Below are 27,727 nucleotides of genomic sequence, written 5' to 3' on the forward strand. Positions count from 1 at the left end.
TCAAACAGTTCAGTGCACATTTTTAATGCATGGTGGTGACACCTGTTGTCACAAACAACTAAATGCTCTCACTCAAATACTTGAAGAACATTTTTACTTTGCCATCCGTGCCTGAAGGGGTCGCTGCAGTCTTACAAACTATTATCCAGGTCGACTGTAAATGTTGCAGAACAAGTGTCTGAACAAACTGGGAACAGGTGGAGGTATCAAAGAGTGGTTGAAATGCTCCACTTCTTGATGGAAAATGCGCAGTGCAACGATTTAAGAAGTCTGGCGGGGAAGAGGTCAAAATAAGGTACAACATCTTTAATGTTTTGTTTTATAATGTGGTGACGTGGACGCATGCTCCAAGTCTCGATCAGAACTGGTGCGTCTAGCCTGACAGGTGTTGCGCGGTGAATGACAAGTTCCTTATTGCTTTAGACAGCACTAAATGAACCTTTTCGCATCAGAGATTTTGTTTTTAAAGCTCAAATTTGATTTGAATTAATATATTTTTAAGAATCTAATTTTATGTGTATTGTACGCGTACTCAACAGACACTTCATCAGGTACACGTTTGTAAAAACAAAAACAAAACTGTCTTTATTATGAAGATAATGATCAGTTTTTCGTCACTGCCGGAGAGGTATTCATTTTAACTTTACATTTGTGATTGCATGTGCGTCATACTTTGAACTTTTAGGTATATTTTAGAACCTGTCATCTGTTTGCAGTGTTTCACTTTTTTAATAACTTTATTTAGAGTAGAAATGTACGGAAACGTATTCATTCACTTGATGAAAAAAAAACTACTGTTTTTCTGACAAATTTTGCAAGCTTTGTTTTTTTTTTTTTGGTTTTACTGATTTTTTTTTTCTGTCAAAAAAATATTCCGAAAAACAGGCTGAAAAAGTGACTCGTTGCAGACTCGCTAATAGCAGAAGCGGACACTTTCCCGCATACCTCCATATGCAATAAGATGGTCATGTTTACTTACTGGCTTTCAAAAAAGGAATGAATGTGTATATACTGTATTGTGGTTTGTTCTCCAATCTCTAAGGGAAACCCCTTTAAAAAAAAATCAGAAAAACAGAAAAAAAAAAATTTCTGATAAACAGAGGGAAATATTTTTTTTAAACAGAAAAAAAATACTCAAAAAAATAGGGAAAAATATTCAATAAAAGAGAAAAAAAATACTCAAAAAAACAAAGCTCCCCTTTTTTTTTCAAGTGAATGCAATACGCTTCCGTAGAAATGTATCTCGTAGACTCATGTATGCATCACAATAAAACAAAAAAGTCCTTTCATTTCAGTATTTAAATTCAAAATGTGAACACATAAGAAAATACTTTTTAGAAGGATGGGTCATACCTACTTCCTATATCTAAAATTATTTGGCTTGTTTTTTTTTTTTTTACTTTATTTTAATTTGTTGAGATGGTAAATTTAGATTTTTATTAGCTGCACGCTATACTAGTAATTATTCAAAAATTAATCAAGAAACATTTCACGCTAGTGAATGTAAATATTAATGTCACTTTTGAATTTAATTCCTGAAATATAGAAAATAAATATTGTTTTTTCCACAATATGCTAATTAATTGAGGCATATAGTAATATTTAGTCTAATACTATTGAAAATGATATGCACTAATAATGTCAAAATATTTAGGTTTTTTTTGTGGGATATAGTGTGTTTACAGGCTTGCGCACGAATGCCCGCACTGATTGTATTATGAACAAAAATATGCTTGCATGAATTTAATCTCGTTTACTATTTTCAAGGGACATTTTGGGGGATTTGTGGTTTTATTTCATCTGCTTATTTTCCTCACACATTTCCCTGACTCTGTGTCCCTTAGTTGCTCCATGTGAGACCAATTAAGCACTCAAGAGATCAACCATGAAGAAGACCAAGCAGATCAACGTCAAACAGACCCTCGTTCTGGCGAGAGCCTTTCACTTCCTGCACTCCTGCGCCAAATCCTGCCTGCTCCCCTTCCTCACGCTGTACTTCAGACAACTGGGCCTCGCTCCTGAGATGACGGGCATCATCATGGGCACCAAGCACCTTATATCACTGTTGTGGCAGCCCCTGGCCAGCCTGCTCGCCAGGATGTACAACAAAAGGCGAGTGGTGATAAACGGCTCTGTGGTGTGTTCGGCCGTGGTCGCGCTAGTCGTGCTTCTTTTTCCGCCGGTAGATCTTCAAACGCACATTAACACCTGCAACGGGTCAAATGTTAGAAGCACTCCGTCCCCTGTAGAGCCTCACCCACAGGTCACCTTTCCTGCTAACAGAACATCTGTTGCAGCGGGCAGAACTTCACAGCGTCCCGTGATAAGAACAAATAGTACAGCGAAACTAAAGGAGTTCCATACAACGACACTCGCCTTGGTGAGAAAGAAGAAGTCCCAACTCAAACGGGATGCAGAAGAACATAAAGATTTTCTGTCCAGCCTGAAGGGGATGGACGTTCAGCACCAACTGTTCTTCTTAATACTCATCACAGTGTCTGTATGGGAGCTGGTGGCAGCCCCTCTCGAGTGGACAGCAGACGACGGCCTGTACGATTATCTGGATTCTGCCGACGCTTCTGACCGCTACAGCAGCACCGGGGTGTGGCCTCTGCTGGGAGCCGCATGTGGCGTCGGAGGTGCGGGGCTGCTGGTCAGCCACTTAAACTGTTTAATCGTCGGCCACACCTCCAGGAGTGCCGTGCACTTCTTCTGCTACTCCGCCGTGTCGGCGCTGGCCTTGCCGGTCGTGGCCTTCCTCCCTCTTTACCGCAACAAGCATCAAAGCAAGGCGAACCGACTGCTCAAGGCCGTTCAGCTGGTACGCGGCTCCCAGCGCGCGCTGCTATGCGCCGTCACCGCCCTGCTGGTGGGGGTCACCCGCTCGGTCGTGGACAACTTCCTCTTGTGGCAGATGCAGGATCACGGCAGCAGCGAGCTGCACATGGGGGTGTCTCTCAGCCTGGCGTCGCTCTCTCAAGCCGTCTTCCCTCTGCCGGCCGTCCGACTGACGAGACTGCTGAGCCCAGGAAGGGTCCTTGCGCTGGGGGCAGCCGCTCTTGGATTACAGTGTTTGTATTACTCCTTCCTGTGGGGACCATGGGCTGCTCTGCCGGCTCAGTTTGTGAGCTGTTTCAGCGGCGGAGCCTTCTGGTGGGCCGTAAAGGTGCAGAGCGACGATGTGGCCGCGCCAGGAACTGAGAGGAGCATAAAGAGACTCTATAATGTCTTGTCTTTACCCTTGGGGAGTGCACTGGGAAGTTTTGCCGGAGGGTACGTGGTCCGCTGGTGTGGGCTGGTTTGGCTCTTCAGAGGGGTGGCTGTGGCTCTGATGCTGTGGTGCATATGTCTGCCTTTGCTCCAGTGGAGCGCCCCCCGCCAGTACCGGATCAACTATTCTCGTCTTTTGGCGGCAGATGCCAGTGAGGCTAGTGACTCGGAGTCGGAGCAAGAGAGAGACTGGCTGGATAAAGCCATGGAAGACGACGATGGAAGAAGGCTAAACCGCTAATCTAGTGACAACAAAGAAAATGAATGCACCGAAGTGTAAAGTTCAACATAAACACAAAGTGAACAATGTCACCCAGTTTGGACAAAACGTTTCAGCCCAGACCACGTTGACTCTCTTTTACAGACAAGAAGCAGTAAAAATATGCCAGTAATGAGGCCTTTAATTGCATGTATAGTTGTCCTCATAAGTTTACATACATGACATAGTTTGTAAGATGTGTGCCATCTTTCTTAAAAGGAAAAAGAAGTGATCAGGCTAAATAAATTTTTCATTCAAATTAAACAGGAAGGCATTTTAAGAATAGCACAATTGTTTAAAAAAAACAGAATTAAAGAAAATAATATATGATGTTATATAATATGTTATTCTGTCCTCTATATTGGCAACATTTCACAAATTCTGCCAGAGTATGTTAACTTCGAGCAAGACACTATTTGTGTCTAAATGAAACTCCTCAACTCATGGCAACATAATTCTTGTATTGCACAAAACAATTCAGGTGAGTTTTTCAGTAAACAACAGAGCGCAGGTAAAAAAATTTAAATAAGTGAATTTCTCCTTTTTTCTGTGCTTGTTTTGTTATTTTTATGGAGTGGAGGCGAAGTCGTTCATCTTTAAACAAACACGCCAGCAGGAAGGCGAGGAAGGCTTATATGTGAATCCACTCACTCAAATGCAAACACAAGACGTGTACACAAAGTGAGGTTAAACAACTATGGTGTCCTGTTCTGCCACACCCACTTGGCACATAGTCTGTTTAACTGCTGGTGAAGTTGGAGTGAGGTGACATTAATTGGCGTGTATTATTTTGAAAGGTCTGTACAGTATTTGTGTTGAACAGTAAATTGCTTTGTTCAAAACCAAGTCTTTTCTCCTTGCCTCTTGTGTTGCTATGAATAAATGAACACCACTCTCCAAGGATGTCAACATACAGTGGTTGGTCGCCAGAGCTTACAGTTGCAGGGCGAACTTGCTGAACATATGGTGAGCTCCCACGTGCCTGATGTGCAAAATCAAGTCATCCATATGTTGTTTACAGCAAATCTCAATCAGGTAATTCTGATGAGAACGCCAGCTCCATTGGGCAAATGCCATTGTGGTTCGAGCTCAGTTGACTGATAAAACGGGTGTCTCACCATTTTCTTTTTTTCAAACTGAAATGTTACAGGCTTGCAACCTGTAAGCAGGCTGCTTTGAATGTCATTCATGTTCAAAAAGGCACTTATTTGTGCACAATTATTAAGATCAGGCTTTCTCGATTCTCATAAGAATCACGATTCTCATTTAGTATGATTCAGAATCGATTTTAAATGTCCCAAAATCGATTTGATCTCAATTATTTTATACTGTCTTCTCTTTGTTCGTGTGTGCGTTGTTCAAGTTGTACCCGATTTGGCCACTTGGAGACAGTGTGATTCCACTGTTAAGTTGTAGCCACATTAGCGAGTAGAAGGAAGTAATGATCAAGTTTTTCCAATAAAAGTTGTTTTTTGTAGCATGGAGCCATTATTTTGAGTGATAAAAGTGCTGCGAGTAGAGCACTAATTAGCATTAGCGCGTCAGACAGGACGGGTGGAAGATTCCCACCCTTACTAGTTATGTTTTTTATGTTTTGTTTTAATGGGTCCAATCCGATTTTAGCCCTTGATACATTTAATAATCAGCTCTGGTAAGTATGAAGCACTGTATTTTGTTTAAATGTTGCTTGAATGGTTTGTTGGTGTGTTGTTAATTAGATATTGATTCTGAACTGCTGCAGATAATGGACATGGCACCATTGATTGGTGTATAATATTGATGGTTTCTGTAATAGCAGCGTTAAGGTAAAGAGGTAGATCCAGTCATTCTGTCATTGTGTGGATAGTATTCTTTTAGTTGACTGATAGTTGCTAGTGGCATGTCGTTGCATGCACGTGTCACTAGGCGGCGTCTCCGAGCGGTTATTAGCAACCCGTGGTCCCCTCGGATCCATCAGTGCTGTAGTGGTGGGTTCAGCATCCACGCGCAGCTCTCGCTTACATTCCCTCTCGTGAAACAGCAGTGCCTCGGTGGCTCTTGTACTTGTTTGCGCTGCTGAAGGGGGACAAATGGTGATGAACATGGAATAACAGACATCTTCTGAACCAGACGACTGTGGACAAGGCACAAATGGATGAAGCAAATGAAAAATCAGGTGACCTTTTTTATGTATTTATTTTTTAATAAATTCTTTAATGCGTGTTTTTTTGTGTTGTGGTTAAAACATTTTTTTACACATAATTTGGAGTGCACAACTCATTCTTACAAGTCTTGTAGATATTCAGAAAACTGTTTTGTCAATGTATGACTTTAAATTCAAACATTGCATGCAAAAGTCACCATGTGTCAACATATTTTTGTTTTGTAGATCATGCAAGGGGTGCATAATTATGATGAGTTTATATTGCGAGCTCACAAGAGCTGTAAAATGTATTGGGCATTATGCATTGGCTACACATATTTTGTCTGAACGCTCTCATTGATTTGATATTGACACTTTACATGTTGTGATGTTTAAAAACAGCACCAAAAAAGGCCTAAATGGCATCCCTTATCCACCATCAGCTATTTTGCATACATCAGTATCATGTATTAAAATAATTATTACTTTTTATAAAATAGCACATGCATGCAAGGTGACATTTTGGATTCAGATAAACTCCATGCAGGCATTTGAAAGGTGAGGGAAATATCCACATCACCAGCTGTAGATGAAAATGATTAAAAGTGACACGCTGTGAAAATGACAGCAGTCATTGAAGAGAAATGGTAGAAACAGATGGAGCCGTTCCACATTTCTTTACTTGGCCAATTCCCTGCATATTGATCTATTTTATTTTATTTGTATTTATTTATTTATTTTGTGGCATTTAACTGAATGAAGTTGCAGAAGGACCACATGAATGTTCCGGTGTGCGTTCGCTGTGGCATCATAGTGACTCACAGTGTGAGAGTGTAAATGTCCTTTCAGCCAAGCACAGGTAATTAAAAGTAAATCTCCGCTCTACTGGGTGACTCATCGCTACTGGTGAGCAGTAAAGGAGTAGGAGGATGTTGTAGGGGTTGGGGGGGGGGGGGGGGTGCTGTGGCTGGTGCAGTTATTCAGTGACACTGAAATTTTGACTTCAATTAACATGTGAACTGAAATCAGGAGTTTATTTCTAAACAAGCATGAGTGCATGTGCGACTTTCTTTTACTTCTCTTATATTTTAAATATTCTCCCATCATATTTTTGCACTTGTCATAATTAGAGCATTCTCTCACTGTGCCACAATATTAGATACACGTGATTTAAAAAACAAAAAAGTGGGAACAAAACAAATAGCCTAGCGATGGAATTTAGCTATATGGCAGCATGGTAACTAGTAGTAAGCACATCTGTCTTACAGTCAAGTTGGCTATGTTTTCAAATCTCGGTTCAGGCCCTGCTGTATAAGTACTATGTTCTCCCCATGCTTGCTTATGTTTTCTCTGGCTACTCTGATCTTCTCCCACATTCCAAAACATGGTAACCATTCCAGTCTGTAGCCTACGCCCCTATTCCCCAAAGTTATCTGTGATACCTTAATGAGAACAAGCGCTATAGAGACTAGATGGATCGTGTTTAGCTATTATGACTGTAGACTGCTATTTATCATTACTGTTGTTTTGGTAGGCTAGCAATTTCCATGCTACAACAAGCTAATTGACTGAACAGCTTGCAGCCGGATTATAATGAGTGGATACTGCACACAGGTGTTTTATTACCAACCTTATTACAGTTAATTTCTTCCATTAAACGGCACATATTATGGAAAACTGACTTCTTAATGGCTAGTGTATAAATAGTTGGTTCTCTGGAGTGCCTGCTCACCCTTTAAATGTAAAAAAATAAATAAACACCCAAGTAATTATTGTCTGCCTATTTCTTAACATGTCTCTGTGAGTGAGCGTTCTTTTGCCCCCAGTTTGGTGCTATTAAATACAACCCGCACTGAACTTCTCATGTAAGCGACATTTGGTCTACACCATCAATCTCAAACTCATGGCCCAGGGACCAATTGAGGCCCCCACAATGACAGTTTGCGGCCCTCTACTTGACATTCAAAGTTTAATGTTAGTCTCCATGTTTTTTGCCATGTCTTTACCCTTGTTATTATTTTTTTAATCAGTTATGGGCTACCACAGCTCAGGCTCAAGACAGCTTTCAGTAAACATAATTAGGGCCTACCAAGTGCACAGAGAAAGATGTTGTGCTCAAGAAATCAGACATCATAACTCAACGAGAGATGCTGAAGAGTAAGCAAAGCAGGGAGATGAGAAAGATGACCGGGTCATCAATCTTGTTCACATTCTGAAGAACCATTAATTTTCTGAACTGTTATTAATGAAGATTGTCTTAATTGCAGAGGTGGCAAAAGCCAGGTCCAGAAAGTAAAAACCCTGCCACAGTTTAGCTTTAGCCCCTAATGCTAGCTAGCTCCCTAGCAGGTAAACAAGCACCATGGGAGATAGCTAGGAAGATAGCTAGCTAGCACCTGGAGCTAAAGCCAAACTGTGGCAGGGTTTTTACTTTCTGGACCTGGATTTGCCACCTCTGCTCAACTGCACTTTTTTTTTTATGATTATTATTATTATTATTAATACGGTACTTGAACCCATGTCTTGCGGAATACAGGCAGCCCTGACACACTCAGGCTCTATCTCCAGTGGCCCCCACATAAATTGAGTTTAAATTTCCTGGGCTAGTCTGTGTCTAAAACATGTCATAGCCAAAAGGTAAGAAGAGCTGTATTGATTTGTGTTTGATGCACACATTTACGATAGCAGCATAAAACCAACAAAAAAAATGTGAAATACGTTGACCAGAGACGATTCTAGGATCAGAGGTTTAGGGGTGCTATAAAGACATTTAGGGTACTACAACGGGGGGGGGGGGGGGGGGGGGTTTGGGGGTTACTTCTCGCTCCAAAAATTACATGGGAAGTCAGTGAGTAAACCGAATCCAATAAAAGTTATGCAAAGGAGAAAACGACTTAAAATATAAATATACCCCAACCCTAATTTCTTGAGAAGGGTACTCTTTTTGATACAACAGCTCCTCAACTTACGCATGGACAGTATGCATGTTTCTGGAGTGAATGAGCTCCCCACAGTTTACAGTGAGAATTAACAAAAATGGATCTTGGACTTGTTTTTGAATTTTTTTTTTAAATGAAACACACAACATATAATATATGTTAACAGACATTAAATGAATACTGAATGGTTGTTTTTGAATATACTTGTCTGTACTGTTGTAAAAAAAAACATACATTACATACTCATCAAAAAAAAGAAATGTGCTTGAATCTACAAAATAATAATAATGCATGTAGAAGTCATTGAATGGGTGAAGTAGAGACGCATATAAAACATGAACAAAACAAATTGACTTTAGCACTATTTGTGCCTGCCTTTTAACATTCTGTCTTGAATACAAATACTTAAAAATAGAGCTTTTGTTTGCTGAAAAACAATCTTATGTCCATGACCTACTCCATGAGGCTAGTTTTTTTCTGTGCAGACACACCACGCACACACGCACGCCACACACGTTATAGTAAGCTAGCCAATAGCAGCACAATAGAGACATGAATATTAACATTTGTTTCCCTCATTAGCACGTAGCAACATGATTGAGGAGCAAAAAAAGCAGACTAGTAATACAAATAATTTGCTGGTGTTGAGTGGTAGAAAGTAAGAAACTTTTCACATATCCTGGTAAAAGAAAGGAACACTTTCACTCAACTAGAGAGACATGCCCTGTGACTGGACTCCGCTTGTCTGCTTGTAAGGAGGGATCAAGGTGGATCAAACCATTTTAAATCAAATGGGGGTTGTACTGTATTTTTGTTGTTTAAATGTTACATTTTAAAACTCTATGGTTATATAAATATATATTATAGCTATAGGTTACTAGCTTATTAAAAAGAACACACAGTAAAAATTACGGAGGGGTGCAATTGTTCAGTTTGGGAGTACTAAGCACCCCCCAAAATGGCCTAAATACACGTCTGTAAGTGACACCAAAAGTGAATGACATTCACGAGAGAGAAAGCACAACTGAGAGTTCCATGTTAATATATTGTGACTTTGGGCAACTTTTGTTTGAACATTATACAAACTATTTTCAAATGAATGTAAGAAAATATATGTGATAGTCTTGTTTATCTTTCATCAGAAGATGTCATCTCCATGGCCGAGTCATCGGTCACACTCGAGGACATCGAAAGCGAGCTGTTCAAAATTGAGCGACTACAAAACGTCCTCGTGCGGAGAGAATCAGAGCTGAGATACATGTAAGACGTATTATTTTATATTATTCTCAATAAATACATCTCAATGTGTACATCCAGCGCACCATCTTGGCATACACAAGCCAATTCTCTTTTTGTTGGGCCATTGTCATCCAATTTCAAGAGGAAAAAAAAGGTACACAAGTACAATTTATGATTATTAATCTTGACTGTCAAAATACAACATAAAGGCAAGCTCAATTTCTAATATACAAATATACAGTGTCAAAAAATAAATTTAAAAAACCTGGTGATCAGTGATTGTGATCATCATCATCAGCATTGATCAACATAAGGGATTGATAAACTCCCCCTGTCACATAACAGTGTTGTGATTGTGACTCATACAGTAGTATAGCACAAAAACTCTACTCAAGAAGGGTATATAGTATACATTAATCCCTCAGGAGAATCAGACAATCTTCCACCATGTCAGAGGGAGCAGCCATGTGTATCATGATGTGAAAAGTGTGAGAGCACTGCCCACACTATCTAACCAAGAGCACCAACTTTCAGATTGTTCCTCCACTCAGCTTTACTTTTAATGATTTCACCAACTTTCTATCAAGGCAGACTCCGTTTTGTTATTTTACAGGCTTGCAAAACTGCAAGACATTTACTGAACAAGGCCAGAGTACATTATAATAATCCACTTGAGAAACGCGTTTCATGATCTCTGCACAGCAGTTGTGGCATTCTTGTGCGCAATTAGCATAAATATTATATAAACATTTGAAGTTCATCAGAATCGGAATAATCTTTATTGGCCAGTATGTGAATACACACAAGGGATTTGTCTCCAGTGGTTTGAGCCACACTACAGTAGGTATTACAGTAACAATCGGCTACTAAACGAACACTACGGTAGACAGTAGCTGTCATGCAAAATTAATGGGAGGGGGGAAACATACGCTAAAATACAGTACAATGAGTCTAGAGTTTCTATTTCTGTCCTTTTGTCTCCTTACCAACATTGTGTGTGCATATGTGCAGTACAAAAGCAGATGACCACAGATAAACAGTGGAAGCCACTGTGTCAGACAGTGAAATGAGATCTGATAACGAAGCAACAGTGTGTTTGGATTCATTGCATGCGAAGGGACAAGGGAAATTGCTTTATTACCACAAAGCAACTGTCAGTTGTGCCTTTTAAATGATTCGCACCAATGGCTCCTTCCAAGCTCTTAATTAAACATCAAGTGATTTCAATCACATCACACAATGAGTGGTTAGAGAAATTTGGAATGGTACTGATGGGTGACGATAAGGGTGTTTAATGCTACACTTTCCTGTCATTCAGAAAACGTCAAATGATCGTGTTAAAAAACAACAACAGTTTTTAATGTTTAATTCTTGTTTATTTTTTTGCACTTTTTAGAAGGTCACATTTTGTAACTGGATGCATTTTGCCCTATACAGGATGGATGACATTCAGTTGTGCAATGAAATCACAAGGCTGAAGAGAGAACTGCAGAAACTGGTCTCAATTTCAGGTACATTCAAACAGTCGCTAATTCATTTGAGTGCGGTTGTTGTGAAACACTATTAAAAAGACTCTTACTCATCAGTGAAGGCCTCTACAAGGACGGTGTGGCCTGAAAAAAAAAATAAAGTGCCCGCCCAATTTTCAAGGCTAATTCCTCTTCATTTTTTTTTTTAAATGCACTGACGAATGATGATTCCCCCCACACCACCACCATCATCATTAAGTTTGTATGACATCTACAGCCATGAGAAAGGTTGCTGTGAAAAAAAATCAGCACAGACCACGCTAGAGAGTGTTTAAAGTGTGAATGTACAGTATTCATAATCATCCCGAATACCATTGGCACAATACTAGTGAATTTGGCATACTTGTTTAGTGTACACAATACTTTTTATTTGCATGGCTTTTGTTTTATTTGTGTGCTATTTTTGACACAAGCTAGTGCCTATGCACTAACCCCACTTCCATCGCAGGGGTTGTGTCTCAGACCACCCCCAGAATAAGTGAAATCAGTGATATAATTGCACCATGTCAAAACTAAATAAGTGTACCATTTTCTAGTGGGGGCCAGTGAAATTACACCCGATTTAAATAAGAGTCAGCCCAAAATATACGGACAAAAAATGCAAAAATAATAAATAAATACAAAAAATATAAAATAAACAAATATAAAAACTGATAAAAAATATAATTCAAAAAATAAATATTAATAGAAATTGTATATAAATATGTATATAAATAAATAAAAGTAAAAATAAATACAAAAATGTAAAATGAGACTCAAAAAAATTAAAATATAAATAGATTTGAATACCAAGCAATAAATAAAAACGCCATGCTCTTATTTCATGCTGCAGGCGCAGCATGAAAGGTTGTTCAAATGAGGGGGTGGTCCAAATAATGTCCTCCACAATAATAGAGTTATTAACTGTACCGAAATCCACAAAATAGCAAGACTGCTAACCTTGCCTGTGATGAAAAGGGGTTAACCTAACATAACCTTTGCATGGAAATATTTCTTCATTGAAGAAACCTTAAGGGACAGTTGTCATTTTGGTGGGTACGTGTAATGTTCTGAAATTTCAGCATGAAAATGACTCTGTGGAATGCGCGTCATGTGTGACTGTTGAACAGACCAAGACAAGTCCAAGGAGGATCGGACGAGGGAGGAGGAGCTGCTGCAGCAGATCAGCAAACTGGTGGAGACCAGAGACTTCCTTGTAGATGATGTGGAATTTGAGCGGCTCAGGTGAGGTTATTTGCATGCTGCCTCCGTTGTGTACAGGTTAAGCCTCTAAATCTTCAGCCCCTCCTTTGTTGGTGGAAAAAAAGTTCAGCCACCTGTTGAAAACATTTCATGTTATTATTCCTGACTCAAGTAGCGGGTGTGTTTTCACAACAAATTTCCCATTACACTGTAATAGTTTTAACACATGTAGTCCCCTGCTATTCAGTATTCACTTGATTACTTCTATAATTGCTTTGTAAGAACTACGCATTGCAGTCGGATTGTTTTCAATTCTGTTTGGATGACTCAGGGAGTTTAACTTTTTATTTACATGATATTCTTATTGTATGTACTGTTTTTCTATTTAATCACTTTACCCTGACCCAATGTAATTATAGTTAAACTCTCCTGGTACACCAAAATTGTTCAATTGGACCTGCTGTATTTTTAATTATTGAACATGTATTATTTACTAGGGGTGTCCAAATTAGTGTGTTAATTTTGAATTAATTTAAAGTTCCTTCAATGCCACTAATTTTTTTAATGCGCGATTAATGACCACCCCTTACTTGGCCTGTAGCCTACTGGGGGAATTCCACAATGCAGAAGACACGTCTACGTCAAATAAATGTAATAATAATGCAAATATTTGTGGGGACTAGGGTCAAGTTGTATTATACAATTTTGAAATTGTGCAGAATTTCACAAGTTACTCCATGTTAAAGATTAATATGAAAAGAAAAATGCACTGAGCTGTTACCTGTCATGTTTGGATTCTGTTTTCCTTGTGTGTCTTCCTTGGTCTTGTTAAGTGTGATCCTGCCCTTCCTCGTGTGATCCAATCAGTGCCCTCAGCCACTTGTGTCTTGCCCCAGGTGTGTCTTGTTGTGTCGTTAGTGTCTGTGTATTTAGTCTGCTGTCTCCCCTCTGTCTGGGTTGGTTCATTGTCTTTCCTCGTGTCATGCTGCCCGTTTTTGCCTTGTTGTTTTCCCCATGTTTTGGTTCTAGTTTTGGTTTACCTGGTAATTTGGAAGCTCGCTTTTGTTTTATAGAAATTGAAACCCCTTTTTTGCTTCATCAACTGCATCCTTGCCTGGCTATTTTTCCTCCCTGCATTTGGGTCCTCCACCAAACCGCACCCATCGTGACAGAATGAACCGACCCAGACAGAGGGGAGACAGCAGACTAAATACACAGACACTAACGACACAACAAGACACACCTGGGGCAAGACACAAGTGGCTGAGGGCACTGATTGGATCACACGAGGAAGGGCAGGATCACACTTAAGACCAAGGAAGACACACAAGGAAAACAGAATCCAAACATGACATTACCAACGTCTTACAAATGCAATTATGCCATCTCGTGGCAGAAATATGACCAACACAAATCAATATCACACTCGCTTTTTACAGTATAGTATGGTTTTAATTTTAACTCAATTTTATAAATAATTATGAAATTACTGTATCAATGACTAAAAGATGCAGCCATATTTCTATGGGTTAACTTTTTTTTCCCACTTTTATGTTAACAAGCGTATGAAAACGGAGAAAAAATATTTTATTGTACATTTTATTGTACATTTAGAACAGATATAAAATTTGCGATTAGTCGTTAGTTAACTATTGTCATGCAAATAATAACGATTAAAAAATGGCATTGCCTGACACCCCTATTATTTACAAGCAGAAATTAACCCCAACATTTTTTTAATACTTTGCCCAAGTTGTCTCCCTTTTTTGAATCTAGCATTGTGATTCCTGATTGATTAGATCAGCAGGTGGCCTCTATTTTAAAACACCTCTAATTGGCCTTTCTCCTTTGAAGGTTTAACAGGAATGTTGATATCAAAATGTTACACGATCCTTCCACTTTGTCACTCCTTCATGGACCAAAAACAATTGTTCTTCACAGAGAAAGAGAAGAAGACCGAGAAATGGCAACATTCTTGCAGCCCAAGTTCCAAAATACTTTGGTGACAAAAGGTGAGCTCCACAAGCATCTCCGATGTATTTGCTTTTCAAAGTCTTCCGTTTTGGCAAAGTCGTTGAAACTGCACATTTTTAAATCAGGTGCTCTGCAAGACCAGAAGGTGGTGCCCAAATCTCCCCACAGACCAGCACCATTTATCACCAAAACCGGTCTAACGCTCCTGAAAGACTGCTGCGGCGTCACGTGCTCCATCATGTAACACGTCTGTGTGCATGCTTACACATACACTTCATTGTGTGCATTTGGGGGATAAAATGTTTTCGCCTAAAACATACATTTTAAGATGTAAATTCTTGGGATTTTACAGTAAGGGGAAACATACTGTACAGTATGTTCTCAAAATACAAGGTGCATGTGTTGACGTAATGTTGCATAATGTCAAGTGTTTGTATTCGTACTATCCAAATTGCCATATTTTGAATGTGATCTTGTTAAATGACCCATAGCAGGGAAGCTGAATGAAATACAGTATTTTACTAGCATGATAACTGTTTGGCAGTGCAACTATTATCACTGATTGATATTACCAAACTTAAGGCTATGACTCTTTCCTGTTACAGTACATATATCAGAGTTCATGTCATGTGCAAAAATAAAGATGCTCATTAAGTTAGACAATATTTGTGGTGTATTCAAATAAATTTGTCTAACTAGTTGTCATATATACTGTAATGAATGTATTGTCATCTTACATCACAAGCATGCTACCGTATCACTGTAGTTGAGGATTAATAGCGTTCAGTGTGGTGAGAAAATGTCCTCAGTCTCCTCACACCTCAGCTGCATTCTTTTGCCCCCACAACTAGATGCAGACACACACATGGATGAGTCATACAGTGGGCGGTCTTAAAAAGAATCACCTCCTGCTCTCCTGGTTCAAATGAAGTCAACAAAACGGCACCGTCGTTTCAACGAAATCCCAATGGAGCATTCTTTTTTTTTTTAATACTGTACTACAGTGGATAATACAGCAAGCTGAATGTGAAATCAATTGGTAAGCAGTCCTTTCCTTTTAGCTGGTGACAGATATAAAAAAAAAAACATTTCATCATTGTTCACATGGCAACAAAAATCTATAACATGAACTGTGCAGTGCATTAATGTGTTATTTCAGCGTTATGTGACATCACTCCTTGGCAGGCAGAGGAAGGCCGTCATACTTGGTTGCGGATCAACAGACCCGTAAACAGGCAACAGTCCCCAATGTATTTAATCTGAAGGCTAATTAGTGGGCTGCATAGTGTGAATATATAGACATGCCAACCCACACTAATTGGGTGTTAGTGGGAAAAGCGGCTTGTCTTGCTGACTTGGCTGAGACATGAAAGAGTCCCTGGAAACGTGGCATCAGGCATCGCCAATTAAATACTTTTTCCTTAACAGTTTTGACTGTACTGCAATAGTGTGACTAAATCCATAGTTTAGTCCTGCAGGAGATGAATCAAATCAAAGAGTTCTCTACCAAGCATTTAAGGCACTAGCTGAAAAGACAGGTCACGAAACATTTCTGATGCGCCGTTTCCGATTTATTAACTAAAATAACGACAAAATATACAGTACACCTAAGGAATGTAAACCTCAAAAGTAATGGCCTCGAGACCGGAGTATAACAGCATGCTCAGCGCCTGGAGACGACGGAAGATCTTTACATTTGCTTCCCTCATCATCTTTGTCTTTGCGTCAGCTTCAGCAAGCGCATCCTTGGGTGAGTGGGACAGAAAATGCTCAACTTGCTTCACCTCTGCTCCTGCAAGCAAACACGCTTCCTGTCCAAAAACAGTCGCTCGCCTGTGTAAGTCATATTTTTCATGAACTACATTCATTATATTTAGCATGACTAAAATCAAGTAAGGGGGGGGGTGGATGGGGGGGTCACTATATCAATACTCAAACACACAGCTCAATAACACAAACAGATCATGCAATATTCATGGGGATATTTTAGAACACAATTAGAATCCATCAGTAGTAAACAAAAACAAACAGCACCCAACTATGCCATGTACATCATCTGGAGCATTAGCATGGAGAATCAATATATATCTAATAACATGATTTTTGAAAACTGGACACAAAAAGCCATTACAGTATACTTATCAGAGATGCTAATAATTAGTTGTATTTATTTTTATACAGTAGTTTGTATTGAATTTTCTACATACCTAAATCTGTATGGTAAAGAAACAGTTCCATTGCTTATAAAATTTAAAGTTCCATACAACTACTGATTCCGAAGGCCCTTAGAAGATTAGAGTGACATCATGGCAGCACGTAGTGGCTGAAATCTGATCAAATATTAACTTATTCACTGCCATTGACGGCTATAGACGTTTTAACAATTTCTATTAGTTTAACATGTTTTCCCACTTTTGTTAACAAGAGTATGAAAACCTAGAATTATTTTTAATTGTATTAGAACAGATATAAAATGTGTGATTATTTGTGAGTTAACTAGTGAAGTCATGCGATTAATTATGATTAAAAATTTTAATCGCCTGACGCCCTTAATTTTTATTAATCTTTTCTTTAAAAAAAATAAAAGAAAGATTATTAAAAAATTAGGGGCATCAGGCGATTAAAATTTGTAATTGTAATTAGTCGCATGACTTCACTAGTTAACTCACGATTAATCACAATTTTTTTATCTGTTCTAAATGTACAAAGAAAAAATCTAGGTTTTCATACTCGTTAACAAAAATGGGAAAAAAAACTAATAGAAATAGTTAAAATGAAATGTTGACGTCTATAGCTGTTAATGGCAGTGAATTAGTTAATAAATAAATAAATAAATGTATTAATTAAATCCACATGCACGTTGTGCAACAAGAAGAGAATGGACTGTTGGCGGAAGGCTATACCAAATGTGTACTGCATAGGTTATATCTTCAGTCTCCATGGTAGCAGTGAGTCTACAGATGATACAGTATTTCTCCTCCTTACCCATAAATCGGCATATGCTTGAAGTTGTAGTACTAAAAACAGCCCGAGTGTGGCGCACTTTTGCCAAGACGTCAGTGTGATGATCAGATGACGCTATCCCTTTAATTCATGACGCAGCTCAACTAGTGGCCCACTTTGTGCTGTGCAGCTATCAGGCGGGGTGCAGCAGCAACAGCAGCAGCAGCATCAGCGAGCTCGGCCGCCTGGTGCGCGCGCCTCGGCCTAATTTGTCGGTGTTCTGTTGGGCCTTCACTGATTCCACAATGGAGTTTTTTCTAGGAAACCCGTTCAGCACGGTTGTCGGCCAGCGGATCGGTGAGCTTGTTTTCCAGCCAGTCATGCATGTTTTCAACGTACCGACCAAATGCCGCGCAAGCCCGGCGTCTTCTTTAGTCATTCTTCGCGCACATTCACAAGCTTATTGCTTATAATTTAGTTTCAAATGCAAATTCTACATAACATACAGCTATGGTGTATAACATGTCATTACTTCAATAATAATTAAGCCTTTATTGAGACTGACAGAGGAGTATAAGGTAATACTTGATTTACGTGCTTGCCAGCCAATGGTTAGGAAGAGGCGGGGTCAAAACCGTCGCCATGTTGCAAATCGATTGGTTTGAAGCGTGGTCGACTTCCTGCTGACCTAAATCAGATACAAGACTCATGCAAAGAATGAACTGCAGTCTTACAATATTTACATTATGTGGTGGGAAATATTATTGGTCTGGCAGCTTATTTCTTTCAGTAACATGAAGGTGAGCGAAAATGTATATATTTTTGTATCACTACACATCACTCACGGAATTAGAAACTAATATTATTCTCACTAAATAAGAAAGTATTATTATTCCACCTTTTCTAGTGTTGAAAAGCTTCAAATGTAATAAATAATTATCTCTTATTTTTTATTTTTTTATTAAAGTGCTATTGCCATTACCTATTTTGTTTGCACTGCATTACCACTGGTCTGTGGCATGTTTCAACTTTTCTGTGAGTCTTGTAGATGGTCTAAACAAAATTTCTAAGGCCCATGGAGGTAGCTGGTTCAAGTATTTGAAAATGTATTTGAATTAAATGACTATGAATTTGAATCTTCTGTGTATCGAATAAACAATCATAAGCACATCTCTTAACTATTGCTGATAATATTAAGATTTCTATTCTTTTAAAATTGTATTTATTAGTTTTTTTTTTTTTTTAAATCTCTCAAAAATAAGATTTCAATTAAATAGAACAAAAACACATTTACAACGCATCTTTATCTGTCTATCGCAGAGATTGCAACCAGCTCTAGCCTGCCATCAGAAGACTGGTCTCTCAACATGGAGATCTGCGACATGGTGAACAGCTCCGAGGAAGGGTGTGTTTGTGTGTGCAAGTGTAAGCAACGAGCTCAGGGTTGCATGTATCTGAAAGGTTAATATTCTCTAAATCCAGACCCAAAGACGCAGTTCGAGCCATTAGAAAAAGGATTGTGGGGAACAAGAACTTTAAGGAGGTCATGCTGGCACTCACAGTGAGTGTATCTACACACCTGGCACCACCCTGTTATTGTTGCCCTTGCGTAATGTGTAATCAGATATGAGACACATTTTTCTGGTTCCAGGTGCTTGAAACATGTGTGAAGAACTGCGGCTTCAGGTTTCACATCCTAGTGACCACAAGGGATTTTATCGAGGGGGTTCTACTCCGTTCTATCATCCCGAGGAACAACCCTCCTCTGATCGTACACGACAGAGTGCTCGGCATCATTCAGGTCAGCCAGGGCTACATGGGGTGGGAAAAAGGCTATTTTTAATTCGTATTGACATTTCTGTGGTCACATGCCATGGAATCTTGTGTTAGTTTGTGGTTGTCACTTGTCATCTTTTCAAGGCGTGGGCAGACGCATTCCGTAGCTCGCCCGACCTGACGGGTGTGGTGTCAGTGTATGAAGACCTGCGCAGGAAAGGGCTTGAGTTCCCTATGACGGAATTGGATGGCTACCCATCAGTCAAAGCCCCCAAAGTGGTACAAACACCTTTTCGCTACTGACTTTTGAACGCTTAATGCTACCTTTCATCTTTGGTCAACCTTTCTTCTGGGGTTCTTTCTGTGCCTCGCTTGCCAGGCCTCGTCTCGGAACGGGCCTGCAGTTGTTACTGTCCCCGCTGCACTGCTCTCCTCCAAACCTCCCCTAATCCCACCCCAGACCCTTGAGCTAAAACAGACGCTAGATGGAAGTGATGTCTTCACTCCCAATCAGGTGATGGACTTTGCTGCACTTTGAGGGATATTTTACTACTCTTTACATGTTACCTTGACTCACAAGTATCCCCAATTTACGAGTTTGTCTTTTTTCCTGCTTTGTTTGGCTTCTGACTCAATATCCAGACACTCGCAAGCATTGTAACAGGCCATTTTTCTGACGTCACTCACTAGGCCAAGCACCATAGGCACATATACAACACTGCAGTTGTTGTGACTTCCAGCTTGTCCAAGCATTCAGTAATTGCATTTCTAAAAAGAAAGAAAGAAATTCTTATTTCTTTACATTCTTATTTATTATGTACAGTACTGTAAATGTACAAAAGCTAAACGCCACTTAATGACACAAAAATGCTATGAATTGTCACCAAAATTCAAATGCATATCTCTACTCATGTCAACTCAAAGTATTTTGGATTTTAAGGACATTAAGCCAATTTCTCATCATACAGTGCGCGCATAAGTTTACATACCCCTGGGTTATGTAAACTTTCAAGCACAACTGTATATGCATGTGAGTATTATTGTAGAGCTGCTCGATAATGATGAAAATATTCATTGCAATTAATTTTGTAATAATTGAAATCACAATTAGGACGATAATTAGTTTTTTTGGTACAAACAAGAAAATGTTTAAACATAAAAAAATAATACATTTCTTTGAAACACTAATTATGCAAGGTTTATTAAATTAGTTATTTTAAAGTAAAACATTTACAAATATACATTTAAACGACTCAAAATTAGTATTAATAAGTTTTTATTTTTGTTCATGATTATGCCAATTTTGTAAATGTGTAATAATTGAAATTGTAATTAAATTTTGCACAGCGCTATATTATCGCATAATGAAACGTGTCTTTTGGGGGCCTCAAACAGATTCAAGGCATTTCAATTCATATCCATCCTCCCCACATTGAGGCAATTGATTTGATGCAAAAATTAATTGAGTTACAAGCTAAGGTATCACTCGGCGTTTTCCTTTCATCACATTACATGCGGGCATTTTCACATACCTGTCCATACCAATCTAATATTTAGCAACAGTTTTAAAATACAAACCACTGTCTGACCACAACATTAGATAAATAAAGATCCAGTAATTTGGATAGAAAATTCTACCTACAAATAACTAGAAAGGCACTCAGTAGAGCGTGAATATGCAAATGGATACTGTATCAATTGTGAAGCGCCTTTGAGTGTCCAGAAAAGCACTATGGATTATTAGTAGTAGTAATAGTAGTAGTAGTAGAATGCAATCTTCCTCCTAAATTGGAGAATCCAGGTCAAGTGAGAACAAACCCTGAAACAGTTTGACTTAAGCCACAGGTGCTTCTATGAGCTCGTTTACCTGCCAGTTAAGTAGAAGCACCTGTGGCTGTGGCAGGGTTTCTACTTTCTGGACCTGGATTCCCCAACCCTGTCTTCCTCCAAGGTGGAAAAATCTGTGATCTACATCTCCTCCCCCCTCCTGTAATTCCTTGCACTTGTACTTTCCAATTGTAATTAATTGCTACTGTATTTAGGAGACCTTACAATTCAGCTGTCACCATAGTATCACATACTGTATACAGCAGTGGTGGGCAAACCAGGTCCTCAAGGGCCGGAGTCCTGCAGGTTTTGGATGTTTCCCTGCTCCAACGCAGCTGATTCCAATCAACAGGATCGTTATCAGGCTTATGTAAAACTTGCTGATAAACTGATCGTATATCAGCTGTGAGGGAGAAGGGAAACATCCAAAACCTGTGTGCCCACCCCTGGTATACAGTATGTTCACAAGATGGCAGCAAAGGACTAGGGAATGATATGAAGCCTCCAAGTCCAATGGGAATAACCTTTTATCAACTCTCACACACACACTTTGTGGCAGGGTTTTAACTCGATAGGATCGCTCTATGCCAACTTGAAGTCACAGTTGAGTAATTGTTGTGTAATCGTGCTAACTCACTAACCCATAAATATTATACCTCTTCACTTATGACTACATAGAATAGCACTCAGCAGAGCACAAGGTGTTAAGAATTGTGACTTGCTGTAGTTTTGCATATTATGTATAATGTACCCTTAATCAAATCATAATGCTAAATCAATCCATTGTAAACAAAACAGTGTTATTTCCATGAAGGCTGATTTAAGATATAGTTTTAGTATCGGATCTCAATACAGTACTAAAAGCGGTTGAGTGTAACAATGTGGCATTGTTATTTTTATTGTTGTTAAGTGAACTATTTACTCATTCACTGCCATAAATTCATTAAAAAAAAAAAAGATTATTAAAAATTAGGGGCAAGAGGCGATTAAATGTTTTTAATTGCAATTAATCACAAATTCTATATGTTCTAAATGTACAATAAAAAAATTCTAGGTTTTCATGCTCTTGTTAACAAAAGTGGAAAAAAAATTTAAACTAATAGGAATAGTTCAAATGAATTCTTGACGTTTATAGCTGTCAACAGCAGTAAATGAATAAAAAAAAATGAGAATTCGGGGCGTCAGGCGATTAAAGTTTTTAATCGTAATTAATCACATGACTTCACTAGTTAACTCGCGATTAATCACAAATTTCATGTACAAAACTAAATGTACAATAAAAAAAATCTTAAGATTTTCAACAAAAGTGGATTTTTTTTTTTAAACTAATAGAAATAGTTAAAATGAATTTTTGATGTTTATAGCCGTCAATGGCAGTTAATGAGTTAACTATTAACATTCCAGGTGGGAGCACTAAAGGCAGAGCTGGGTGTGGTGCGGAGCAACCTCACAATGATGTCCGACATGATGAGTCAGCTGGATCCCGTGATGGTAAAACAAGCTGACATGGAGTTGCTGGAGGTACCAAAATTACAAATATTCCGCTGTTATTATCAACCTAATGATACTATTGCTTTATTGCGCAAGAAAATGTTTCCCGCCCTTTCACGTTGCCCTTAACTGATCTCGCATTTTATGCATGTTACATCTGGACCACCACAATCCCCCTTCCCACACATTCTCTTTTTGGTTGTGTCATTAGCAGTTATACACAGTATGTAAGGAAATGCAAGACAGGATAGTGAAGATTGTCCCCAGGCTTAGTGAAGAGAAGCTGATTGAAGAGTTACTCGCAACCAATGACGAGATGAACAGCGCCTTCTCGCGCTATCACAGGTAAACCACTTTTTTGTTTTGTCACTATACAAACGTGAGGCAATAATACTCCTTTTGGCTTGAATTAACAGCTTCAAAATCTTTTGGATTCGTAAATTGTATAAGGAAAATGTTAAATGTGCATTTATACTGTAACAGTACCTGAGATCTCAAGGTGGACCAATGGGTAATCTGCAAGTGAACACCCTATAATATAATAATTGTAATAACATTTACATTTAACTCGATCAAACGTGTAATTAAAACCCAAAACTGTAAAAATCTTACCAATAATGTAATTTAAAACAAAATCCAGACTATTGTAATTACATTTTTACTGATAGTTTAATACTTTACTACATTATTATATCATTTATTAAATAATATCCCAGAAGTCTTTGCATCAGAGCAGTTCTAATTAAGTGGGCGGAGCTTACTTTGATTAAAGGTGCTGTCCAATGTCTTTCTGTAGCTGTTTTTAAACACGACATTCAAAACTGATGCTCGAGAAAACCAAGGACAGCAGCCAATCAGGAACGAGCGTGAAACCAGCTGTCCAATGAGGAGCGGGGTTCGCACACGCCAAATTTGCATAGGCCACTAATAGTAGCTTGCCTCCATGGCTTGGCTAAAAGGAAAACGTTGAATCTCCGCCCAGAAACGTCCCGGACAGACTCAAACAAATCCTTCAGACTAAACATTTAACTCTCAGCAGAGTTGGTTTAACACTCAATACATCAACTCTATTAGACACCTCCAACTCTATCATCCATTTAACTCAGACAGTGTAAAAAATACACTTTGGGGTCTCAATCAACTCTGAAACATTTGCCACCCAAATTTTAACACTGCAATCTTTGCTGTGAATGTGACTGTCTAAGATTCTCAAAACATAAAATGTAAAACGTTGGGCAGAAAATTAACATATCTAAAAAAGAGATCCACCTGAAAATTTAATAAATCCCCAATAATGAAATAAGGTATTGCATTATCGGTAAAAAAATATATTATTACAATATCAATCAGAATAATTGTCTATTTATTTACAAGTGGAGGATGTCCATTGGGACTCTTACATTACATACTACATACTCATGTATGTAATTACTTGCTGCTCTTTGTTGCTTCAATCCCTTTTTGTTTTTTTCAATGTTTTTAGATTTGAAAGACAATTACCAAACGGTCCAAACACAACGCAACAGGTAGGTAACCATGTCTGTAGACACGTATATATATTTTTTTTAATGTTGACACTTCACATAACATCCTTTTTACGTTTGCAGAGCCATACATATGTAAACCTGACAGACCTCAATGTGAGCCCATCAGCGGCTGCATCAGTCACCAATGGAGGCTCGCTCAACCACTCAAAAGAAGACAGTTTGTCCAGCCGGATGGCAGGACTCAGTAGGTTCTTATAGATGACCTTTATTTATTTTTATATATATAATTATTGTTTATTTGTATTTTTTATTTTTTTACTTATCTATTTATTTATTTATATATATATATGTATGTTTATTTATAATGTAATTGATGATGACTAAATTCATTGTGGATAGCATTGCTTTTCTATGTAATGACTGTAATCAGGATAAGATGATTTATTTGCATTTCATTGCATTTTATGCAATTACAGTACTTGTTAGAATTTTTGGATTTTTTTTTTTTTTTTAGGGATATTTCGGGGTTAATTTTGCATTCTACAAATTTATCAAGACTACAATCTACTTTTTGCTGTCCTTTTAACAGACACAAGGGAAGGAGATGACGTGGATGCATTTTTACACAAAAATAGCTCAACTCAAAGAGGAAGGTACATAAAATAACGCACAAACAGAAATATGCTTAAGTTTTGTTTTTGTTCTTTTTTTCCTAGTTGTTGGAATATGTAATTAGCCTAATTTGTAGTTCACCAAAGTGAATTTGATTTCAGTGAGCATCCAGACATTGGACTAGATGGCCTTGCAGCTCAGGACTCCACCATGCAAAACTCTAAAGAGGTAAGCAAAGTTTTCACTTAAGGTTATGTGCTAATGTAGCTCTAGAAAGTAGCTAATTTTCTGACTTGAAAAGCAATCTCAGTAAATCATTGGCGTGGTATTACTTTATGTTAATAAATGTTATGGTAATACTGTTTACATGGATACAGGAAATGAGATGGTTGTTCCAAAAAAATATGACAAAATGTTTTCATGTTTTAGGTAAACAAAATGAAATTGCCTTCACATTGAAAAATCCCAACAAAATATTCAGATATATCTAACTGTCTATTTTGCATTCCTCTTTCAATTTCCTTAAAAATACTTTTTGTACTCTCATGTTTGAGCAAATTGTAACACACAAAATGCATTTTCCTTGCTAGCGAATGTCATTCTTGACCCTGAGAAAAAGAAAAAGTAAACCATAAGACAAACATTAGTTTAACATTAAACACAGTTTGTTTACACCTCAAATTGAACTGTTTGGTCGGCTGTCAGATTATGAAATAATTTTGGAACAGCCAGTGCCTCTTTGTTGTCCATGTGGGGTGAATGTTTCTTGCTTTGTTGTTTTGCCTCTATTGATGTAATCATTAATGTCAAGAAATAGCTAGAAATCACTTGATCCTATTCTGAAATAATTCTCTATATCTGTGCAACGAAGGATTACAGCCCAGCCTCCTCCCACAGCTCCTCACCAAAGTTAGACTGGATGATTAAAAGGGGAATGGTGGGTCCATGTCCAAAGTGTGCCTGATCCCCTCCACAGTGTATTTTTTTATTTATTCTGGGTTTTGTAGTAGTAGTAGTCGTAGTTGTTGTGTCGTCATGAGGTTGCAGTTCACTTTTGCTTTGGCCAGTGCTCTACTTTTTCAGCCCCATAAATGTTTGGTTTGCATGCTAGTCAAAGTGTCAACGACTTCAATTATTTGAATTGACATTGGTGCATAAGGAGCATGGAAAGGTTTGCTTTGCTCTGTCTTGATGTTCCATTTTCTTATTATTTTTCTACTCTTTGTGTCATGTTGGGATGGTAATTTAGTGGTATTTATTCGTTTATTTATAAGGGGCTGAGTCACTGTTATTATTGTGTTGATATATGTCTCTAATCTCTTAGATTCCCGTCAAGCAGTCCAATGTAATGGAGGATATTGAGAAATGGCTTGAGCTGGATGATGAGGTGAGAAGGAGGATTGCTATCAGGTACTAGTGGTCAGCACATCTGCCTCACAGCTCTTAGGTTGGGGGTTCAAATCCAGGCTCCGGTTCTTTCTACCGTGCTATTGTAGGCTTCCTCCTCCCACATTCCCAAAACATGTTAGGCTCAATGAAGACACTAAATTCTACATGGATAGGTGTTAATGGTTGCATGTACCTTACACATACTCCAAAATGGGATTCCATCCGTCGATCCATTCTTTTCCACTTATCTGGTGCCGGGTCACAGGGGCCGCCAGCCTAAGCAATCAATTTCACAGAATCAACCATTGATGATTATGCTCACCCCTAATATCAATAGCACATTTATTTTTGCCTCTAACATCTGAACTTCCCTTTCTTTTCTCATCCCGAGCAGAATAATAGCAAAGTAGCATTTTATTTACGCACAATAAAATGATGTATTTTCTGTGTGGTACAGTACGATGACTTTGGGGAGTCTGATGGTGTCACAAGTGAAGGTGAGCAACCTTGAAGGTGACTTCCTTTTCCATAACAAACCAATTTTACCCGCCAGGGTTTGACTTGTACAGTCAGACCAAGTATGCTATGATTTTTTATTTTTTTTAAGCTTGGACATGGATTTGACTTTGTGTCAAACATTGTGATGTTTTGTGCGCAACTTGTGAGATTTGTTTCCAGTATAAACTGTGACTTGGTTAATTTGCTCGTGTGAGTGGGTGTGTGTGAGTTTGGTCAGAGAACAAATTCAAGTCAAGGCACCACTGTCATTGCAACTGATGCAAATTAAATTTGGATTCATGCCACCCATTTATTTCTTCCTTTTTGTCATTCAGTTATTTTCTTGTCGCAGGTTGTGTGTGTTTTTTTTCTCTAACAGCGTTTTGTCCTTTTGTGAAGAATTTGACAGGTTCTTGGCACAAAGAGCGAAAGCGGCTGAGCGGTTACCATCAGTGCGACAGTCTTCCCAGGACGCCAACCACTCGGAATCCTGAGCTGCGATTCAGCCTGCTACACGCGCAACTCTCATAAAGTCCTTCAGCCATAAGGGACAGATATAGACGTTTTTTGGTTTCATGTATCAAAGGCACATTTGGCATGGGGGATTGCAGCCCATATTTACTTTTTGTGTATCCTGCTATTGCTTTACTGGGGTTTTAACTGGTCATGTGAAATGAAGGCCAGAGGGTTTTACTTGATGTAATTAAGTGGTGGTAATGCAAACATTTGCACACTTTCTATGGTAACATTCCTACTATTGAAGAAAACATGGAATATTGTTACTAAAACAATTTTGCAACTTAGATAACTATATTGCTATGAACTCTTATTTGTGGCATCACATTATGAGTTACAGATAATGCCTCTGTCAAAGTAGCAAACACTGTTAACTTATATGTAAGTAAAGTTCTGATAATTTCTCATATGAGGAGCTTGAGGCTTTTTGTGTTAATATTGATATTGGATGTAAAGGCAAAGTAATTTAGTTTATCTTTTTTTACTTCCATAATATTTCTTTGTCAAGATGTTTTAAGTTTAAATGCAGAGTGCAATTAAAAAAACAACCAAACTACCAAGCGTAACGTTTTCCTGTTATCACTTACCCCTAAAAATCTTAGTATGTTTGACATTAAAAAGTCAGCTGTCTATTTTTGATGGTTTTATACATTAAAAATATATTTGAATTTAAA

General features: G+C 38.4%; 3 protein-coding genes across 11 annotated transcripts; all 3 read left to right on the forward strand.

Annotated features, from left to right (window-relative positions):
* The first annotated feature begins 164 nt into the window (after positions 1 to 164).
* mfsd6l (major facilitator superfamily domain containing 6-like) lies at positions 165 to 4,375 on the forward strand. The gene is made up of 2 exons (XM_086080771.1): positions 165 to 295; positions 1,845 to 4,375. Exon 2 carries the CDS (start codon positions 1,886 to 1,888, stop codon positions 3,509 to 3,511), a length of 1,626 nt encoding a protein of 541 aa, XP_085936897.1. The 5' UTR covers positions 165 to 295; positions 1,845 to 1,885; the 3' UTR covers positions 3,512 to 4,375.
* A 1,082-nt stretch (positions 4,376 to 5,457) lies between these two features.
* LOC147184285 (bMERB domain-containing protein 1) lies at positions 5,458 to 15,177 on the forward strand. Of its 3 annotated transcripts, none has more exons than XM_086080400.1 (6): positions 5,462 to 5,684; positions 9,736 to 9,850; positions 11,267 to 11,340; positions 12,468 to 12,582; positions 14,482 to 14,552; positions 14,640 to 15,177. In XM_086080400.1, the coding sequence occupies exons 1-6, from the start codon at positions 5,660 to 5,662 to the stop codon at positions 14,756 to 14,758; spliced, it is 519 nt and encodes a 172-aa protein (XP_085936526.1). In that variant the 5' UTR covers positions 5,462 to 5,659; the 3' UTR covers positions 14,759 to 15,177. The 3 variants fall into 3 exon arrangements, with proteins under 3 accessions (XP_085936509.1, XP_085936526.1, XP_085936517.1); XM_086080391.1 differs by having other exon boundaries at positions 5,464 to 5,684; positions 9,733 to 9,850; XM_086080383.1 differs by having other exon boundaries at positions 5,458 to 5,684; positions 9,733 to 9,850; positions 14,482 to 15,177.
* Positions 15,178 to 17,618: 2,441 nt separating this feature from the next.
* tom1 (target of myb1 membrane trafficking protein) lies at positions 17,619 to 27,609 on the forward strand. 7 transcript variants are annotated; one of them, XM_086067494.1, is made up of 16 exons: positions 17,619 to 17,814; positions 18,778 to 18,862; positions 18,940 to 19,018; positions 19,109 to 19,258; positions 19,378 to 19,512; positions 19,613 to 19,747; positions 22,465 to 22,581; positions 22,766 to 22,896; positions 24,035 to 24,077; positions 24,159 to 24,282; positions 24,628 to 24,691; positions 24,812 to 24,878; positions 25,522 to 25,587; positions 25,975 to 26,037; positions 26,497 to 26,536; positions 26,937 to 27,609. In XM_086067494.1, the coding sequence occupies exons 1-16, from the start codon at positions 17,763 to 17,765 to the stop codon at positions 27,029 to 27,031; spliced, it is 1,446 nt and encodes a 481-aa protein (XP_085923620.1). In that variant the 5' UTR covers positions 17,619 to 17,762; the 3' UTR covers positions 27,032 to 27,609. The 7 variants fall into 7 exon arrangements, with proteins under 7 accessions (XP_085923620.1, XP_085923638.1, XP_085923657.1 ...); XM_086067512.1 differs by having other exon boundaries at positions 17,620 to 17,814; positions 22,763 to 22,896; positions 26,497 to 26,552; XM_086067485.1 differs by having other exon boundaries at positions 17,621 to 17,814; positions 22,763 to 22,896.
* Positions 27,610 to 27,727: the final 118 nt, after the last annotated feature.

The sequence above is a fragment of the Leptonotus elevatus genome, chromosome 1, assembly GCF_054856555.1.
Source record: "Leptonotus elevatus isolate MCC_2025b chromosome 1, RoL_Lele_1.0, whole genome shotgun sequence".
Taxonomy (NCBI): Eukaryota; Metazoa; Chordata; class Actinopteri; order Syngnathiformes; family Syngnathidae; genus Leptonotus; species Leptonotus elevatus.

Bases quoted from the DNA above. Each gene is read 5' to 3' on its own strand.
- mfsd6l (XM_086080771.1), top strand. From the start codon at position 1,886: ATGAAGAAGACCAAGCAGATCAACGTCAAACAGACCCTCGTTCTGGCG.
- tom1 (XM_086067485.1), top strand. From the start codon at position 17,763: ATGGAGTTTTTTCTAGGAAACCCGTTCAGCACGGTTGTCGGCCAGCGG. The intron at 17,815-18,777 runs GTGAGCTTGTTT...TGTCTATCGCAG, and splicing joins GGTTGTCGGCCAGCGGATCG to AGATTGCAACCAGCTCTAGC. The intron at 18,863-18,939 runs GTGTGTTTGTGT...CTCTAAATCCAG, and splicing joins GTGAACAGCTCCGAGGAAGG to ACCCAAAGACGCAGTTCGAG.
- LOC147184285 (XM_086080383.1), top strand. From the start codon at position 5,660: ATGGATGAAGCAAATGAAAAATCAG. The intron at 11,341-12,467 runs GTACATTCAAAC...ACTGTTGAACAG, and splicing joins GAAACTGGTCTCAATTTCAG to ACCAAGACAAGTCCAAGGAG. The intron at 12,583-14,481 runs GTGAGGTTATTT...TGTTCTTCACAG, and splicing joins GTGGAATTTGAGCGGCTCAG to AGAAAGAGAAGAAGACCGAG.